Source organism: Sciurus carolinensis, chromosome 3, assembly GCF_902686445.1.
Source record: "Sciurus carolinensis chromosome 3, mSciCar1.2, whole genome shotgun sequence".
NCBI classification, from domain to species: domain Eukaryota; kingdom Metazoa; phylum Chordata; class Mammalia; order Rodentia; family Sciuridae; genus Sciurus; species Sciurus carolinensis.
Window position 1 is genome coordinate 16,503,819 of NC_062215.1, and position 22,055 is coordinate 16,525,873.

At 34.0% G+C, this 22,055-nt stretch overlaps 1 protein-coding gene across 1 annotated transcript in view; it reads right to left on the reverse strand.

Moving 5' to 3' along the window:
• Efcab13 (EF-hand calcium binding domain 13) overlaps nt 1-22,055 on the reverse strand; it is a 163,110-nt gene that overhangs the window by 34,593 nt on the left and 106,462 nt on the right. Inside the window, 2 exon segments of the mRNA XM_047543767.1 lie at nt 2,166-2,237; nt 16,805-16,948. Of these exon segments, the coding sequence (XP_047399723.1) occupies nt 2,166-2,237; nt 16,805-16,948 (216 nt within the window).

The following is a 22,055-nucleotide window of genomic DNA, read 5'->3' on the forward strand; positions in this document are numbered from 1 at the left end:
GATTAAGAATACCATCCTTTCATCTGCAATATATAGGACACTGCAAATAGCTTGTCCTATTTTGTTATTTGACCTTCACTTTGCTTGTAGTGTGCTTTCATACATGCAAGTACACATACCTTCACAAATACAATATAATTTTTTTGTTGTTTTTCAGGAGTGTTTTGGTATTTTCCTCCTACAGATTTTGTACATATTTTATGCAACAGATAATAAAGAAAATGTGATAATACCTAATGGAATACTATCAAGCCTTTAAAAAAAAGTAAATACAGTTATTTGTAATAACATAGATGAAACTAGAGGACATTATGCTTAGGTAAGTAAGTCAGACACAGAAAGACAGAACTGTATGATATCACTTGGGTGGAATCTAAAAACGTTAAAATCATTGAAGCTGAGAGTAGAAAGGTGGTTGTTCAGAGGAATATAGAATATGTTGATCAAAGTTTATTCTAGTAGGTTAGTCAAGTTTTAAAAATTATCTTCGAACCATTTATAATTTTCTACTCAGTTCAGAAATCAAATATGAATACTGAATAATCTCAAATACATAATCTGGTAATGTTCTAGCATTATCAAGTAAAACTACCTATAATTTTAAATTTGGGGTAAGCTTAGCAATATTTGCCCTATAATTCAAATAAAAGCTATATATACTCTAATCTTGAATTATTTTACCTTCAGATTATTTCTTACTTACCTGTGCTTTACTTCTATATTTTTTCTTTATTGGTGCATATTAATTATACAGAATAATGGGTTTCATGGAGCATATTCATATAAGCATATAATACATTTTGATCATTTCCACCCTCTCCCTGGTCTCCTTCCTCTTTTCTAAGACTCTCCCTTTTCTTTCATGTCATTCTTTTTCCTCTCTAGATTCCACATGTGAGAGAAAATATGCAACATGTCTTTATGAGTCTCCCTTACTTTGCTTAGCATGATGTTCTCTATTTCCATTTATTTTCCTGCAAATGACATGATTTTATTATTCTTTGTGGTTAATATTCTGTTGTATATATACCACATTTTCTTTACCCATTCATCTGTTGACAGGCACCTAAGCTGATTCCATAACTTGACAGCTGTGAATTGTGGTATAATAACATGGTATGCAGGTATCTCCAGAGTATGCTAACTTTGGATATTATTTGGATAATTCCTTTGGATATTATTCCTGAGGAGTGGTATCACTGGATAATATGGTAGTTCAGTTTAAGATTTTGGGGGACCTCCATATTGATTTCCATAGTGTCTATACTAATTTAAATTCCCACCAACATTGTACAGGGTTCCTTTTATCACTATATCCTTGCTTATTTTTATTCTTAATGACTGCCATTCTGACTGGGGTGAGATGGAATCTCAATCTACATTTTCCTAATTGCTAAAGATGCTGAACCCTTTGTCATATAATTAGTGGCCACTTGCGCTTCTTCTTTTAAGAAGTGTCTGTTAGTTAATTTGCCCATTTATTGACTGGGCTATCGGGGTTTTTCTTGAGTTAAGTTTTTTGAGTTCTTAATATATTCTGGGTTTAATCCTCTCTCAGAAGAGTAGCAGGCAATGATTTTCTCCTATTCTGTAGGGTATCTCTGTTAACTGTTTCCTAAAAAGTTCCTTTGCAGAAGTTTTTAGATTTGATGCAATTCTACTTATCAATTCTTGCTAGTATTTTCTGAGCTACAGGAGTCTCAGAAAGCCATTGCCTATGCTAATATCTTGAAGTATTTCCCTTCTTTTCTTCTGCAGATTCAAGATTTCAGATCTTATACGTAAGTCTTTGATTCATTTTGAAATGTTTTTTTATACAGGGTGAGAGGGATCTAATTTCAATATTTTACATATCTATATTTAGATATTATGCTTTCCCAGAATTTAATTAAAGAATCTATCTTTTCTCCAACATATGTTTTTGGTACCTTTGTTGAGAATCAGGTATCTGTAGCTGTGTGGGTTTATTCCCATGTCCTCTATTCTATTCCACTGGTCTGTGTTTGTTTCTTTGCCAGTACCATGATGTTTCTGTTACTAATATATTTTGAAGTCATGTATTGAGATACCACCAATACTGCTCTTTTTGCCTATATTATTTTAACATGTAAACCCTGCTTGTCTTTCCAGATGTGGGCATTAAATACATGTCATATAAAACTCACCTGCAGCTTTTGGAATTGTCAATGTATCAGAGAGCTTGCTCATAAATTCTTGAATGGTAACTTTGCCATACTCTGTAATGCAAAGCAAAATTTAGCTGAATGAAATATTAGTTTTGGAATTAATAAAGTTGAAGTTAACAGTCAAGTTATAACAAATGCTAAAATAAAAGCTTGGGAATCAGCCTGGACTATTGCTCCTATCTTACCTCCTACATGCACAGAATTATCAACTTTTGTTTCCAAATATTTACTGAATTTATCACTACATTAACTAATGTCTACACTATTAAAATAACATCTTTTGAAAACCTATGCCATCACTTTCATCCTTTTCCATTTATTTTTCACAATTTGCTAAAGGAGGTCTTTCTCTTAAGAAAGAAAGAAGCACCAACTAAGGAGTCTAATCCATTTACATGGCATGTACAAGTTTTCAATAAATGCCTAAAATTCAAGCCTTCCTCATCTTAAACAGAGTGAGGAAGGAAATGAAAAAAAAAAAGAAAGAAAGAAAGAAACCTAATTACTCCCATAAATAAACCATTCCAGCAGCTTCTACTTGCCTATAAAACTACAGAATAAAAATAACAGTGCAGGAAGGTTCAGGGAGGCTATAGGCCCGTATTATTTACAAATGTGTTAAAAGTTTAAATATTGAAAATCAGATTCAGCGATACAACAAAAAAATTAAGATATCTATAGGACAAGCATTCTCATTGAGGGTGGTATCACCCTCAAGTGACAAAACTGGTTCTTAGTGAGCAGAAAAAAATCTTAGATATTACAATGGTTTGTGGCCATAGTGCACAAATAGGTATGTTCCACTCTTGCATGTGCTGTTTTTAAGGTTTCAATTCCATTCTATAATCAATTTGTCTGTATCCACATGAATAATATAGTCTTAATTATTATCAATTTCTCTAAAATCCTAATATCTGTTGACATCTATCTAACGCAGTCTCCACTCTGTCTTCTTCTTCAGAAATATCCTGTCTATTATTAACCTTTTACCTTCTAAATAAGTTATAAAAATATCCATGAAAAATTGTATCAAATTTAGATTCTAATTGCCTTGAAACCTTGCATCACTTTTGGGTAGATTAAAGTAAATTTGATATGTAGCCAGATGCAATGGTACAAGCCTGTAGTGCCAGCACTTGAGAAGCTGAGGCAGAAGGATCACTTGGGTCCAGAAGTATGAGACCAACCTGGGTAACACAGTAAGACCCCATCTCAAACAGATTAAAAAAATCTATTTGATAGTAAGTTTCCCTATTCATGAACATGGTTTAGCCTCCATTTTTAAATTTCTCTCAGAAATTTACCATAATTATATATATTATACATAATTATATATAATTACACATTATATATTATATAATTACATATTATATGTAATTGTATGTATAATTATATATACAATATAATTATAATATGTATTATATATAATTTAATGATTATATTATATTTATGGACATTATCTTATCCAAGAAACTGGAAATGATCGGGTATTATTTCCATAGAAACGTTTATGGATGTATGTGTGTATGTGTGTGTGTGTGTGTGTGTGTGTATCTATGTAACTATTACCGAGATCATTTCCTCTGGAGAGTTCTTTCTCATGCCCATTTTCTAATTTTCAATTTTTTATGTTTTGCTTTTTTTTTTTTGTGGGGATGCTAGAGATCAAGCCCAGGGCCTTTGTGCACACTAGGAAGTGTCATGCCACTGAGACACAATCCCAGCCCTGCCCTTTTTTATTCAATATTCTATTCACAGGAGTAACCAAAGTCCTGATCTCTATCACTATCAGTCAAGTATGCCTGTATTTACCCTCATATGAATGAAATTATACTATATGTTCTTTTCTGTGTCTGGCTTCTTTCACTCAACTTTCTATCACTATAATTCAAGATAATCTTCTAGTGGCGTTCATCCCTGGAATGCAAGGATGGTTTAACATCTGTAAATCAATAAACGTAATCCATCATGTCAATAGACTTAAGGATAAGAATCATATGGTTATTTCAATTGACGCAGAAAAAGCTTTCGACAAAACACCCCTTCATGCTCAAAACACTAGAAAAAATAGGAATACTAGGAACATACCTGAACATTGTAAAGGCTATTTATGTTAAGCCCATGGCCAACATTGTTCTTAATGGAGAAAAACTGAAACCATTGCCTTTAAAAGCAGAAACAAGACAGGGATGTCCTCTTTCACCACTTCTATTCAACATTGTCCTCGAAACTCTAGCCAGAGTAATTAGACAGACCAAGGAAATTAAAGGGATACGAATAGGAAAAGAGGAACTTAAGCTGTCACTATTTGCTGATGACATGATTCTCTATTTAGAGGATCCAAAAAACTCCTCCAGAAAACTTCTAGACCTCCTCAATGAATTCAGCAAAATAGCAGGCTATAAAATCAACACGCATAAATCTAAAGCATTTTTATATGCAAGTGACAAAACAGCTGAAAGGAAAATGAGGAAAACAACTCCATTTGCAATAGCCTCGAAAAAAATAAAATACTTGGGAATCAATCTAACCAAAGAGGTAAAAGATCTCTACAATGAAAACTACAAAACACTGAAGAAAGAAATTGAGAAAGACCTTAGAAGATGGAAAGATCTCCCATGTTCTTGGATAGGCAGAATTAATGTTGTCAAAATGGCCATACTACCAAAAGTGTTATACAGATTCAATGCAATTCCAATTAAAATCCCAATGATGTACCTTGCAGAAATAGAGCAAGCAATCATGGAATTCATCTGGAAGAATAAGAAACCCAGAATAGCTAAAGCACTCCTTAGGAGGAAGAATGAAACAGGGGGTATCGCAACACCAGATCTTCAACTATACTACAAAGCAATAGTAACAAAAACGGCATGGTACTGGCACCAAAATAGACACGTGGATCAATGGTACAGAATAGAGGACATGGACACAAACCCAAATAAATACAATTTTCTCATACTAGACAAAGGGGCCAAATACATGCAATGGAGAAAAGATAGCCTCTTCAACAAATGGTGCTGAGAAAACTGGAAATTCATATGCAACAGAATGAAACTAAACCCCTATCTCGCACCCAGCACAAAACTCAACTCACAATGGATCAAGGACCGTGAAATCAGACCAGAGACCCTGCATCTTATAGAAGAAAAAGTAGGTCCATATCTTCAACTTGTTGGCTTAGGATTGGACTTCCTTAACAGGACTCCCATAGCACAAGAAATAAAAGCAAGAATAAACAACTGGGACAGATTCAAACTAAATAGCTTTCTCTCAGCAAAGGAAACTATCAGAAATGTGAAGAGAGAGCCTACAGAGTGGGAGAAAATCTTTGCCAATCATACTTCAGATAGAGCGCTAATCTCCAGAATCTATAAAGAACTCAAAAAACTCTTCACCAAGAATGCAAATAATCCAATCAACAAATGGGCTAAGAATATGAACAGACACTTCACAGAAGAAGATGTACAAGCAATCAACAAACATATGAAAAATGTTCAACATCTTTAGTAATAAGAGAAATGCAAATCAAAACTACCCTAAGATCCATCTCACCCCAATTAGAATGGCGATTATCATGAATACAAGCAATAATAGGTGTTGGCGAGGATGTAGGGAAAAAGATACACTCATACATTGCTGGTGGGGCTGCAAATTAGTGCAGCCACTCTGGAAAGCAGTGTGGAGATTCCTTAGAAAACTTGGAATGGAACCACCATTTGACCCAGCTATCCCACTCCTCTGCCTATACCCAAAGAACTTAAAATCAGCACACTACAGAGATACAGCCACATCAATGTTCATAGCTGCTCAATTCACAATAACCAACCAGATTTTGGAACCAACCTAGATGCCCTTCAATTGATGAATGGATAAAGAAACTGTGGTATATATATATACAATGAAATATTACTCAGTCATAAAGAATAATAAAATTATGGCATTTGTAGGCAAATGGATGAAATTGGAGAATATCATGCTAAGTGAGATAAGTCAATCTCAAAAAACCAAAGGATGAATGATCTCGCTAATAAGCGGATGACAACACATAATGGGGGGGGGGAGGTGGGCAAGAATGGAGGAAGGAGGGACTGGATAGAGGGAAAAGAGGGGTGGGAGGGGTGGGGGGAGGAAAAAATAACAGAATGAATCAAACATCATTACCCTATATAAATGTATAATTACGCAAATGGTATGCTGTTACTCCATGTACAAACAGAAACAACATGTATCCCATTTGTTTACAATAAAAATAAATTTTAAAAAAAGATAATCTTCTGATTACAGTAGTTCATTCTTTATCATTTATATTTCATCATATGATTAATGTAATTTATTCATTCTACTTTCTATGGATATTCAAGTTTTTCTGGTTTTTACTACTTTCAGTGACTATTATGAATGTTATGAACATTCCTATATATGTATTGTCATACACATAGTAATTATATCTTTAGCTCCATGTAAATCATACCTTAATTTAAAACATTTAAAAAGCAATAAATAAAGCATAAATTGATAGAATAATAAGGATAAATACAAAGAATACATAGAAGATTCAATAAATATATCTGAAATTTATGGAACTGCTATACAAAAACTCACTAGGGAAAGGGGTAATTGGGGTTTTTTATATTTTTATCTTGTTTTTAATTGACACAGGTGTATATATTTATGGTATACAATATGAATTTTGATATATGTATACACTAAGGATAAATTAGGATATTTAACATTTCATCACGCATACGTTTTCATTTCTTTGTCACAAAAACATTCAAAATCCTCTTTTCTAGCTATTTTGAAGTATTCAAAATATTACTAACCACAGTGATCCTATTGTGCAATGGAACACCAGCATTTAATCCTCCTGTCTGTCTATGACTTCATATGCACTGATCAATCTCTCCTAACCATCTTCCCTGCTACCTTCCCCAGCATCTGGCACTTACTCTCCCACATTTTTCTTCATGAGATCAGTTTCTTTAGATCTTTTTTAACTATGAGTCAGATTGTGTAGTGTTATTGTCCTTCTGTGGCTAGCCTAGATAATAGGCTATTGAAATCAATCTTCTTGTTGAAGACAACTTAAATAAAACAGGACAAAATATTTTTTTAAATATATGATTCACAGCATCAAAAAACTAACAAGGAGAGAAACAAAACAGATGAGTCCCTGTTTGTGACTACTCTCCCCTGGAGCACCTACTAAATGTGTGCAACACCTAGGAAAGCCTTGCAGGGGTCCAGGAACAAGGATTTAGAATCCATAATCCACAGAGAGGAGAGGGCTGTGATAAATGTGTCTACTTGGGACTGGAGTAAAGGTAACTAAAATTAAATAAGCCTTTCAAAAACTACACTTTTCCTGTGAATTATTCCAATCTCTGAAATTGGATACAAAAGGTCAGGTACCTGGAAGAAACCAGGGGGGTGAAATATCAGACTTCTAAACAATTATTATATATACCATGTTCAAAGAGGTAGAAGATAAAAGTAAAAATTAAAGCAGGAAACCAGACAACTAAAAATCAAATTACATTCTAAATCTGAAAAATATAATCACAATTAAATATTCAGGAAATGGGCTTATTAACAAAATAGTCAAAGCCAGAAAACTGATAGCCTGAAAAACATAGTTCAGAAGAAAAACACAATGAGCATTAAGTAAAAGGAAATAAATACAGAAGAGTGAAAAACGGGGATACAGTGAGAAAATATAATAATATAATACACATGTAACTGGAGTTCAAAAAAGAAGAAAAACCTGAGTAGGAAAAATATCTAAAGAAATAATGGCTGAGAATTCTCCAAAACTGAAAAAGATATCGAGCCACAAATTCAAGAAATCCTATAAACTTCAACCATTATATAAAACTGCAGAGAGAGAGAGAGAGAGAGAGAGAGAGAGAGAGAGAGAGAAGGAAGGAAAAGTCTTAAAAGCAGCTATACAATTAAAATATACAAAAATAAAATACAAATTGATAATCGGATAAATGAAGTTAAAATACCCTTGCATTTTCTGGAAAGAAGGTAAATGTAATTGAATTATTATTACATAAACTATTATAGAGAAATAGAAGAAAGCAAAACTTCTAAGCTAAGGTAAGAAATAAATGGAATAGTTTCTTAAAAATAAACAACCCAAAAGAAGAAAAGAAAGAATAAGAAAGAGGTAGCTGAAACAGAAACTACTTAGAAAATGGTAAATTTAAATCTAAATATATTACTAATCTCATAAAATGTAAGTAAACTAAATACTTTTAATTAAAGGACATAATATTAAAAATATAAATAGGGAAGAAGGAATAAATATTCCCCACAGAAAATTTTTAAAATAATAAATGTAGAAATAATGAGGGAAGTATACAATCAACATTCAAACACCAAGGTAGTAATTGCACTGACTGATGCTAAAATTAGAGGGAGACACTTATAGGTGAAGTAAAACATTTGCACAACTTCAAACTATTTCCCCAGAATATGTATTAATTAGAATGGTGGTTTTAACACATGTTCACAAATTCTTTGTTATTTCCCCCTCCAGGAGATAGGGCTTTTCTTTAATGTAGACTGGGCTTCATGACTTGTTTCTAACAAAAACAGTATGAAAAAGGGAAAACAGTAACTTTACAATGGAGAAACTTAGCAGATACTGCTTTAACTAAGTAATGAAGGTTAATATCAGTAATAATTCATGTTGATATCACATATGCCCTTTTGTGTTATAATAAAAAGAGCACTTTACCTTTGTGGCATTCTTCCCAAAAGCTCATATCCCTAAGATAATCAGGGTTAAAAAATCAAAACAAACTAAACAGTTTCTACAAACTATCTGACCAATACTCTTCAAAAGTGTTATGGTTCTAAAAAATAAGAAAAGACAGAGAAACTATCATAGATCAGAAATACATGACAGACTCCGGCTGCGGGCTCTCTTCACGGGGCGATCCAAGATGGCGGCCTAGAGGGAGACTGCACCCCCGGTCGCTCCAGAACCCAGGAGCTAAGAGGGGGAGGCACAGAGAGACTCGGACTGAAATAGAGCCACGGGTGAGTCTGCCCACTGGGTAAAGCTCAGCCCGGGTGGCAGGCCCAGATAGAGGTGGCTTAGCAGAGCCGGGCAGGGCAGCTTGAGTCTTCCCAAGGTAGTCTTCCACACTCCGGCAGTGGGCTCTTCCCACACGGCCAGCTGCACGGTGCAGGCCCACAGTGAGAGCATTTCCGCACAGAGCCAGTTCCAAAACGTGGAACCAGTAGGGGGCTAGGGGCAGTATTCTTCGAATGAGCTGCTTTATCAGATTCCTCCAAGACATCAGGCTACTGAAGGCTGGGAGGTGATACACTGGAAATCTACTGGGACACTATAAGCCAATAGTGGAAAACTGCAATATCTCAGGGTTCCACTGACAACTGACCATTATGAGAAAACAAGGGAAGAAAATGTCCCAAACAAACCTAGATACTACATCAATAAAACCCAATGACAGCACAGCAGAAGAAATGTCAGAAAGGGAGTTCAGAATGTACGTAATTAAAACGATCAGGGAAGCTAATGAGGAGATGAAAGAGCAAATGCAGGCATTGAAGGAGGAGATGAAAGAGCAAATGCAGGCATTAAATGATCGCACCAATCAACAGTTAAAAGACCAAATACGGGAAGCAAGAGATCATTTCAATAAAGAGTTAGAGATACTGAAAAAAAACCAAACTGAAATCCTTGAAATGAAGGAAACAATAAACCAAGTTAAAAACTCCATAGAAAGCATAACCAATAGGATAGAACACCTGGAAGACAGAACCTCAGACATTGAAGACAAAATATTTAACCTTGAAAACAAAGTGGAACAAACAGAGAAGATGGTAAGAAATCATGAACAGAATCTCCAAGAACTATGGGATATCATGAAAAGGCCAAATTTGAGAATTATTGGGATTGAGGAAGGCTTAGAGAAACAAACCAAAGGAATGAACAATCTATTCAATGAAATAATAACAGAAAATTTCCCAAATCTGAAGAACGAAATGGAAAACCAAGTACAAGAGGCTTATAGAACTCCAAACATACAAAATTACAACAGACCCACACCAAGGCACATTATTATGAAAATACCTAACATACAAAATAAAGACAGAATTTTAAAGGCCGCGAGAGAAAAGAATCAAATTACATTCAGAGGGAAACCAATAAGAATATCAGCAGATTTTTCAATCCAGACCCTAAAAGCTAGAAGGGCCTGGAACAACATATACCAAGCCCTCAAAGAAAATGGATGCCAACCAAGAATCTTATACCCAGCAAAACTTACCTTCAAATTTGACGATGAAATAAGATCCTTCCATGATAAACAAAAGCTAAAGGAATTTACAAAAAGAAAGCCAGCATTACAGAACATTCTCAGCAAAATATTCCATGAGGAAGAGATGAAAAACAACGATGCAAATCAGCAACAGGAGGCGCTAGCCTAAAGGAATAGCCAAATAAAGGAGAAACCAAATCATGTCAAAAACAAATATGAGTCAATTGACTGGGAATACAAATCATATCACAATAATAACCCTGAATGTTAATGGCCTGAATTCATCAATCAAAAGACACAGACTGGCAGATTGGATTAAAAAGAAAAATCCAACAATATGCTGCCTGCAAGAGACTCATCTCATAGAAAGAGACACCCATAGACTAAAGGTGAAAGGATGGGGAAAAACATACCATGCACACGGACACAGCAAAAAAGCTGGAGTATCCATCCTCATCTCAGATAATGTGGACTTCAAACCAAAACTAGTCAGAAGGGATAAAGAAGGACATTACATGCTGCTTAAGGGAAGCATAAATCAGCAAGACATAACAATCATAAATATCTATGCCCCGAACATTGGCTCATCCACGTACGTCAAACAAATCCTTCTCAATTCCAGAAACCAAATAGACCACAACACAATAATACTAGGCGATTTTAACACACCTCTCTCACCACTGGATAGATCGTCCAAACAAAAATTGAATAAAGAAACTATAGATCTCAACAACACAATCAGCAATTTAGACTTAACGGACATATATAGAATATACCATCCAACACAGAATGAATACACTTTCTTCTCAGCAGCACATGGATCCTTCTCTAAAATAGACCATATTTTATGCCACAAAGCTACTGTTAGTAAATACAAGAAGATAGAGATACTACCTTGTACTCTATCAGATCATAATGGATTGAAATTAGAAATAAATGACAGAATAAAAAACAGAAACTTCTCCAATACCTGGAGACTAAATAATACACTATTATATGATGAATGGATAACAGAAGACATCAGGAGGGAAATAAAAAATTCTTAGAAGTAAACGAGAACAAAGACACATCATATCAAAATCTCTGGGACACTATGAAAGCAGTACTTAGAGGAAGATTTATTTCATGGGGTGCATTCAAAAAAAGAAGTAGAAATCAACAAATAAACGAGTTAACACTACAGCTCAAAGCACTAGAAAAAGAAGAGCAGACCAATACCAAAAGTAGTAGAAGACAGGAAATAGTTAAAATCAGAGCCGAAATCAACGAAATCGAAACAAAAGAAACAATCGGAAAAATTAATAAAATAAATAGTTGGTTCTTTGAAAAAATAAATAAAATTGATAAACCCTTAGCCACACTAACAAAGAGAAAGAGGGAGAAAACTCAAATTACTAAAATTCGGAATGAACAAGGAAACATCACAACAGACACGAGTGAAATACAAAACATAATTAGAAGCTATTTCGAAAATCTATACTCCAACAAAACAGAAAACCTTGAAGACATCAACAAATTTCTAGAGACATATGAACTACCTAAACTGAACGAGGAGGACATACACAACTTAAATAAACCAATTTCAAGCAATGAAATAGAAGAGGTCATCAAAAGCCTACCAACAAAGAAAAGTCCAGGACCAGATGGGTTCTCAGCCGAGTTCTACAAAACCTTTAAAGAAGAGCTCATTCCAATACTCCTCAAACTATTCCATGAAATAGAAGAGGAGGGAACCCTACCAAACTCGTTCTATGAAGCCAATATCACCCTGATACCTAAACCAGACAGAGACACATCAAGGAAAGAAAATTTCAGACCAATATCCTTAATGAACATCGATGCAAAAATTCTCAACAAAATTTTAGCAAATCGCATACAAATATATATTAAAAAGATAGTGCACCACGATCAAGTGGGTTTTATCCCAGGGATGCAAGGTTGGTTCAACATTCGGAAATCAATAAATGTCATTCACCATATCAACAGACTTAAAGTTAAGAATCACATGATTATTTCAATAGATGCAGAAAAAGCATTTGATAAAATACAGCATCCCTTCATGCTCAAAACACTAGAAAAAATTGGGGTAATGGGAACATTCCTAAACATTATAAAGGCCATCTACGCTAAGCCCATGGCTAATATCATTCTAAATGGTGAAAAACTGAAAGCGTTCCCCCTAAAAACTGGAACAAGGCAGGGATGCCCTCTTTCACCACTTCTATTCAACATCGTCCTTGAGACTCTAGCCAGAGCAATCAGACAAACCAAAGAAATTAAAGGGATACGAATAGGAAAGGAAGAACTCAAACTATCCCTGTTCGCTGATGACATGATTATATATTTAGAGGAACCTGGAAATTCCACCAGAAAACTTTTAGAACTCATAAGTGAATTCAGTAAAGTAGCAGATTACAAGATCAATGCTCATAAATCCAATGCATTTTTATACATAAGTGATGACTCTTCAGAAAGAGAAATTAGGAAAACTACCCCATTCACAATAGCATCGAAGAAAATAAAATACTTGGGAATCAATCTCACAAAAGAGGTGAAAGACCTCTACAATGAGAACTACAGAACACTAAAGAAAGAAATTCAAGAAAACCTTAGAAGATGGAAAGATCTCCCATGTTCCTGGATAGGCAGAATTAATATCGTCAAAATGGCTATACTACCTAAAGTTCTATACAGATTCAATGCAATTCCAATTAAAATCCCAATGATGTACCTCGCAGAAATAGAGCAAGCAATTATGAAATTCATCTGGAAGAATAAAAAACCTAGAATAGCTAAAGCAATCCTCAGTAGCAAGAGCGAAGCAGGGGGTATTGCAATACCAGATCTTCAACTCTACTACAAAGCAATAGTAACAAAAACGGCATGGTATTGGTACCAAAATAGACAGGTAGATCAATGGTACAGAATAGAGGACATGGACACAAACCCAAATAAATACAATTTTCTCATACTAGACAAAGGTTCCAACAATATGCAATGGAGAAAAGATAGCCTCTTCAACAAATGGTGCTGGGAAAACTGGAAATACATATGCAACAGAATGAAATTAAACCCTTATCTCTCACCCTACACAAAACTCAACTCAAAATGGATCAAGGACCTCGGAATCAGACCAGAGACCCTGCATCTTATAGAAGAAAAAGTAGGTCCAAATCTTCAACTTGTTGGCTCAGGATCAGATTTCCTTAACAGGACTCCCATAGCACAAGAAATAAAAGCAAGAATAAAGCCTACAGAGTGGGAGAATATCTTTGCCAACCATACCTCAGATAGAGCGCTAATTTCCAGAATCTATAAAGAACTCAAAAAACTCTACACGAAGAATACAAATAATCCAATCAACAAATCGGCTAAGGAAATGAACAGACACTTCACAGAAGAAGATGTACAAGTAATCACCAGATATATGAAAAAATGTTCAACATCCCTAGTAATAAGGGAAATGCAAATCAAAACTACCCTAAGATTTCATCTCACCCCAATTAGAATGGCGATTATCAAGAATACAAGCAACAATAGGTGTTGGCGAGGATGTGGTGAATAAGGAACACTCATACATTGCTGGTGGGGTTGCAAATTAGTGCAACCACTCTGGAAAGCAGTGTGGAGATTCCTCAGAAAGCTTGGAATGGAAACACCATTTGACCCAGCTATCCCACTCCTTGGCCTATACCCAAAGGACTTAAAAGCAGCATACTACAGAGATACAGCCACATCAATGTTCATTGCTGCTCAATTCACCATAGCCAGATTGTGGAACCAACCTAGATGTCCTTCGGTTGATGAATGGATAAAGAAACTGTGGCATATTTATACAATGGAATATTATTCCGCAATGAAGAATGATAAAATTATGGCATTTGTAGGCAAATGGTCGAAATTGGAGAATATCATGCTAAGTGAGATAAGCCAATCTCAAAAAACTAAAGGACGAATGATCTCGCTGATAAGCGGATGAGGACATATAATGGGGGGTGGGACGGGCTAGCATTAGGTTTAGGGTTAGGTTTAGAGTTAGGCTAAGGAGAGCAGTAAGAATGAAGGAAAGAAGGACTGTGTAGAGGGAAAAGAGGGGTGGGAGGGGTGGGAGGGGTGGGAGGGGTGGGGGGGAGGGGAAAAATATAATAAACATCATTACCCTATGTAAACGTAAAAAAATAAATAAATAAATAAAAAAAAAAAAGAAAATCAAAAAAAAAAAAAAAAAAAAAAAAGAAATACATGACAACTAAAAGTAACATGGTATTCTGGAAAAAAAACTAGTGGAATTCAAATAAATCCTGTAGTTTAGTTAATAGTACTGTCCCAAGAATAATATCATCATCTTAATAAATATGACATGGTGTGTATGATGTAGCATTAAGGGAAGTTAGGCAAGTGTATAGGAACTCTGTACTTTCTTTGAAACTCTTCTGTAAATCTAAGCTTATTCAAATAAAATATTTTTCAAAAGCATATTATCAACCTGGCAAAACCATATACTATTTATAAAAGATATATCTAAAACTTTAGGCTACATAAAAGTTAGGAGTAAAAAAACAAAAATACATTATACAAACACTAAACAAAAGATAACTGCTGTTACTTTACTAATATCAAAGTAGACATTAAAATAAAATGCATTATTAAAAACAAACATGTTACTATTGAAATGTTCACTTCAACAAAAGATACAACAATTCTGTTGGCATATACTTAATAACATGAATTGAAAGATGGAATTATAAGAAGTACACACATGCAGTTTAGAAAACTGTGATATTAAAAAATTCTCTCAGGAACTATTGAACAGACAAAACATTAATAAGAATACAAAATTTTTTTAACATGACCACAAATTCGACCTAATAGGTAGATATACAGAATACTCTCACCCAACAACTGCAGAATATGTTTTTTTTCCAGTCATATAAAATATTTACCAAAATTATCATAAAATAGTCCATTAAGCAAGCCTAAACAAACTTCAAAAGACTGAGAGTTATGTTCACTGACCACAATGCAATTAAGCTAGAAATTAATAATATGACAATTACAAAAAAACCCCAAATTTTTGGAAATCAAAAAATGTTCTTCTAAACCCATGAGTCAAGAAGAAACAAATAAAAATTATAAGATGCTTTAACTTAAATGATAACTAAAATTCTACATCATCAAAGCTTGTAGAACATAGTTAAACCAGCACTTTGAAGACAATTTGCTTCAAAGCATATATTACAAAAGAAAAAATATCTTTAAAAATTTTAAGCTAAATATTCATCACTAGAAGTTAGAATATAATAAAAAGCAGAAAATATTGAAGGAAAATAAATTTTAAAAAAGATCAATCAAGACAAAGGTTGTATTTTTTTCAAAAGATTAATAAAATTGAAAATTCTGTGGAGACTGATCAAGAGGGGAAAAAGAAACTATATGTCGCTAACATTGAAAATGAAAATGAGGATATCATTATAGATGTGGCAGACATCAAAAAGACATGCAGATATCAAGAACTTTGTTCAATACATTTGAAAATGTACATGAAATGAACAAGTTCCTATAAAAACAGTTTATCAAAATTAACAAGAAAATTGAATATTTTTACAATTCCATTCAGATAATAATTATTAATAATCTAAAATCATTCCACAAATAAAACTCCAGTTCCGTAAGTCTTCACTTATGAGTTCTACTAAACATTTAAGGAAGGAAAAAAGTCTCTTTAAGAAAATGTTTCTCAACTCATTTTAAGAACCTAACAATAAGATTCAGTTATACTATTTACCAAAATAATGAAATTATTTGGTAACTTTGTAAATATCTGCTGCTCTGAGCCACCACCACATGCACCCACACATAAGATCTCTTGATGTCACTACAATTTAGCTTCTAAAGGGTTAGCACCTTTAGAAGGTGCTAAAGGGTCTAAGGCCCTGGTCTACTGTATGGATGGAATTCTGACTGATCACTGCCTCTGTCAGTCAGTTCACAAGATAATCTCACCTCCTAGCCCTAAAAATATGTACAACTATTATGTCAATCGAAAATAAAATTATAAAGCATTTAAAATCAGTATTTTTTATTAAAATCTCACCTCCTAGGTATCACCACCAGTTTCCCACAAGGACAGGTAGACCCTGACTTTCCCCTTTGTTTGGCCCTATGGAGCTCTGGGTTGACACACCAGCAGGACAACACTGGTGTCCGTCAGTCATTTCACTGCAATGAGTACCCTTCATCCTTGTATGTCCTATCCATATACCTTCCAACCCCATCAGTAGAGGATGTCCCATATAAGATAGATATATTGAAACTGCTAACCATGTTCAGGTATACTTCTTAACATTTCATTAAGTATGGCATTAGCTGGATAAAGATCATTGTTCATCAATAACATCTTGAGGTCAGAGACATCAATTAGATCATCTTGGAGAATTTGGGTAGTAGCTAAAAGTAGTTGTGTAGCTGCAAAAAAAGAGCAAAAACAGAATTTTCAACAGCAGAAACAGTGTTAATCATTTTCACTCAGGCTCAGTTTGTATAAAATATAGTTTAAAGGACCTATTAGCACAGTTCTAAAAATAAGAATGTATCATAGATTATGTACATAATAATCATTGAGAACTTACCAAGTATTAGACACTGTTCTAAGCACTTTTACCTTACCTATTTGGACTTATAATAATCCCACAATATGATTATCCCCATTTTCACATGAAGAAACTGAGGTTAGCAAAATTAAGTGATTTACTGAAGAATAGCAGTTAAGTGGCAAGAACAGGATTCAAGTCAGACATGTTCCAAAGTCTAAGTTCTTAAACACTGTACCTTTCAAGTAGACAAATACAGGTGGTCAAATTTTATCCCTTGGGCTATTTAATTCTTCATGTATGGCCCTTAAATAACTGTGAAGCATTACAGATTCATTTTAAATTAAATTATTTGACTTAAAGTTATGTTAAAGAGACAAGATAGATTTCACCACAAAATTATTAATGTGTAAGCATGTTATAATTTTGTTCTAAGAAATCAACTGGATTTTGATAGCAGTTGGGTACAGCGGCTTGGGAGGCTAAGGTAGGAGGAACACAAGTTCAAGGCCAACCTGAGTGACTTGGTGAGATCCTAACTCAAAAGAAAAAGGAATGGGATACAAGTTCAATGGTAGAGTGTGTCCCTGGGTTCAATTCCTAGTACCAACAAAAAGTTGATACTAATATTGTGAAAAAGAATTCTGTCAGCCCTTTTTTCACATAAGTAGATACTTCCTCTGGCTCTTGTTGAAACTGGCCACAACTGAGAATAAAAATAAAATAAATGTAGACTAAGTGGAAAGTATGGCTAGCTGGATATAGGAGAACAAACTTTGCTACAATCTGCTTCAATAAAATCATCTTCCATTTATGGAGCAACTACTACATGATAAGCACTGTGGTTGAGACTTAACATTTAATACCCAGCCAAATAATTAAAGGCAAAAGAAGGTCATTTGTAAGCACTCAAAGTCTCAAAAATTTTATCCCCCATGCTTGCTTTCCTTGGAACCTCACTGAGAATATGCATCAGTAAAATAAAGGAGTAAATCATGACCAGGAAAAATAACAGATTAAGGAGACAAGTTGGTCACAGAATATGACTAAAGAGAAATCCCAGGACGACAGCTGAATAGCAGGCATAAAGAAGAAACAGTTCAAATCAGAGCATCTGAAGGACATAAGCCCATGTTTGAGTATATGAAAATGTTAACAGATATGCCAGAAATGTTAGATATGGGGGGGATAATAAATCTATAATAAAATATACAAGTTTTAAAGCAAGATAAACCAAGCATGATGCTGTACTCCTGTAGAACCAGCTACTGGGGAGGCTGACACTGGAAGATGGCTTTTGCTCAGGAGTTTGAGACTAGCCTGGGTAACACAGCAAGACCCTGTCTTAAAACCTAAATAAGTTAATTAAATAAGATTACTGTTAACCCTAAGAGAAAGGAACAGGGGAGATTGTATAAGCAAACTGGCATGGCAGTAGGCAGAATACCTATTGCCCCATCAATAAGCTCTATTTGGAGAGTCATAATAATTTAAACCTTGACTATTGATTTAATTACATTTCCACACACTGGAGTCTGCAACTTTTTAATTACTATCTAAGTCAGAGGCACGGTCCCAATTCTTACAAAAGCATTATTGACCACAAGCCCTTTTGAACATGAAGTTTCTTTTCTTTAAAAAGGGAAATAATACTATGAGGATCTGATTCTAGAGAAGTTAAGAAACAAAATGAACCCAACTATATCATGTGAATGTAAGGGATTCCAGTGCCTGGGTATAAAAGTAAAATGTATTTCATGTTCTACTACTATTTTAAAGAAGAAACAAAAAAAGAGAAAACTTATGTAATTTTTCCAGGCTGACACAGTAACCTATGCTATATAACAATTTATTTGCCCACTGTGTTCTCCTCATACAGCACTTACTCAGCTCCTCAAAATGTGATATACTAGGGGCATAAAGTTTAATTTACAGTACTGAACTTTAGAAAAGAAAATATGACTACTGATTTAATTCTAAAAACTATGATATTTTACACGTTGCACACCTGAGTTTACAACTATTTAACAGGACCTGGTTATGGTTTAGATGAGGTGTTCCCCAAAAGCTCATGTGTAAGACAACAAAAGGAAATTTAGAGGTGAAGTGATGGGGTGATGAGAGCCTTGACATCATCAATTTAATGGATTAACTGTGTGGTAACCACAGGAAGGTAGGGTATGGCTGCAGGAGGTAGGTCATTGGGGGGGCACGGCTCTGTGGTGTATATATTTGCCCCTGGTGAGTGGAGCAGTCTCTCTGTTTCCTAATTGTTGCATCCTGAGTTGCTTTCCTCCTCCACACCTTACCATCATGATGTTCTGCCTTACCCTGGTCCCACAGCAACAAAGTCAACCATCTGTGGACCAAAACCTCTGAAGCTCTGAGACCCAAATAAACTTTTTATCTTCTAAAATTGTTCTTGTAGGTCTTTTGTTCACAATAGCGAAAAAGCTAACTAAAACATACTTACTACAGGGAAATGCTCTTAATTCTTACAACTACTACATGATATGGGCATTGTTATCCTTTTAGTGAAGCAAAGAAACTGAGAATACAAAAACATTTGTAATTATTCCAGGGCCACACAGCCAGTCGTTACCACAGTACCTTACATTATTTAATAAGTTTATTTGTCTACTCTGTTTTTATGATACAGAGCCTACTCAACTGTCAAAATATGAAATATTGAAGGAATAAAATTCAATTTATATCACTGAACTGTTAAAAAAGAAAGTACTTCATGGGTTTTTCAGGCCAAACCACTATTGTATGGAGAAAGAATCTAAAGTCTAACAGAGTAAAATGACCTGTGCAGGGTCACATAGCTGTGGTCAGTAGAAGAAATAAAATTCAGGCACCTAAAATTTGACTACAATGTTCTTTTCATAAACATGATCAATTTTTTATATCTTTTTTAAAAAAGTTTTTTAACATTTTTATTTTGAAACAATCTCAAACCCTCAGAAAATTTGCAAGTACTGTATAAAATTATCTGAAATATTTAACAATAGTCAACATGATTATCCTTCACCCCTAAATGTGTAACTGTTTCTTCCAGTAAGAATATTCTCCTACATAATCACAATGCAATTATAAAATTATTATACTGATATGTTAAAAACCATCTAATTCTAATTCTCAAATCCATTCACATTCTTTCAGTTGTCCCAGTATTATTATTTAGCAAAAAGGATATATATTTTTTGTGAATGATATAAAGAAGTCACCAAGATTAATTTTTTTACAAATGGATATTTAATTGAAATATTGTCATTTATGTGAAAGGCCATCTTTTCCTTGCTGCTAGTGATGTATGGGTTTCTTTTTTTGAGGTGGTGGGGTGCGTACCAGGGATCGAACTCAGGAGCACTTGACCACTGAGCCACATTCCCAGTCCTATTTTTTTGTATTTTATTTAGAGACAGGGTCTCACTGAGTTGCCTAGTGCCTTGCTTTGCTGAGACTGGCATTGAACTGGCAGTCCTTCTGCCTCAGCCTCCTGAGCCACTGGGAACGCAGGCATGTGCTGCCTCACTTCTTTCTGACTCTATTCTACTCCATTTATCTCTGTGTCAATAACACACTATCAATTACACAAACTTTATAATAAGTTGACATAAAATAATATAAGTTTTACAACTTTCTTTTTTTTCAATGTTTTCCTAGATACTTTTGTTCCTTGCATGCCCATATACACTTTAAAAGTCAGGCTGTTAGTTTCTATGTCATTATGGTAGAATTTTTATGGAGATTGCATTGAATATATGATTCAAATTGCTAATGATTGAAATCATATTGAAACTTCCATACCACAAATATTATATGTCCCTCTATTTATTTAGAATTTTCATTAAATTTTCCTAGCATTTATTACTAGCCTTTTATTTAAAAAGTATGAACACTCCATTAGTTACTCCTGAGTATTTGATTTTTATTTTTAGCTATCACAAATCATGCCTTTATTTTCATTTTATAATTGCTTGTGGCAAAATACAGAAATATAATCTAGAATATATAATTATACTTTCAAATTAATCATGTGTCCAGAAACACTGCTAAATTTGCACATTCATCATCATGATAATTCATGTACAGACTGATGTTTATTTTTCTACCTATTAATCATGTTGTCTACAAATAAATGGAAGTTACATTTCTTCCCTTCTAATCTTTATCCTTCTTATTCTTTTTCATTTATTGTACTGGCAAGGATCCAACACATTGTTGCATAGAAGTGATGATAAAAGATATTTTTGTTTCATTCCCCATCTCTGAGAGCAAGATTTTTAAGCTGTGCTATAAACATGATTGCTATAGGTTTTCTTAAATACCCTTTAATATAAAAGGAAATCAAATAAGTTTTCTACATCTGTTGAGATTATAGTTTCTTCCTCTTTTGTTCTGTTAACATAGGTGACGTTCTGTTTTTAAATTAATATCAATATTGTACTCTTGAGAAAGGTTTTCACATCTATATTCATAAAAGGGACTGACCTATAATTTTATGTCCATGTAGAGTTATAAACATAAGTTTATGTGAAGTTATATATGTCTCATAAAAGAAGGTAGGAAGTATTCTTCTTGTTTCTATCCTCTTTTAAGAGTTTCAGTAACACAGGTATTATATTATTCTTAAATTTAGAATAATTCACCAGTAAAGCCATCTAGACCTGGAGTTTTCTTTGTGGGATGGCTTTAATCACCAATTCAATATTTTTAATAGATAAATGGCTCTTCAGATTTTCTAATTATTATTCAGTTTTAATAAGCTGTGTTTTTAATTCTTTTTAGTTATGATGCTTTTTTAAGGAATTTATTCTTTCTGTCTAAATTTTCAAATTTATTGGCATGAAATTATAATATCCTCATATTTTTTTGTCAGTATACTCTATAAGTATATTCTTCATTCCTGATATTAGTAATATTTCTTACAGCATAGGTAATTAACTTTCTCAGTGTATGTCTTATAATATCATTAT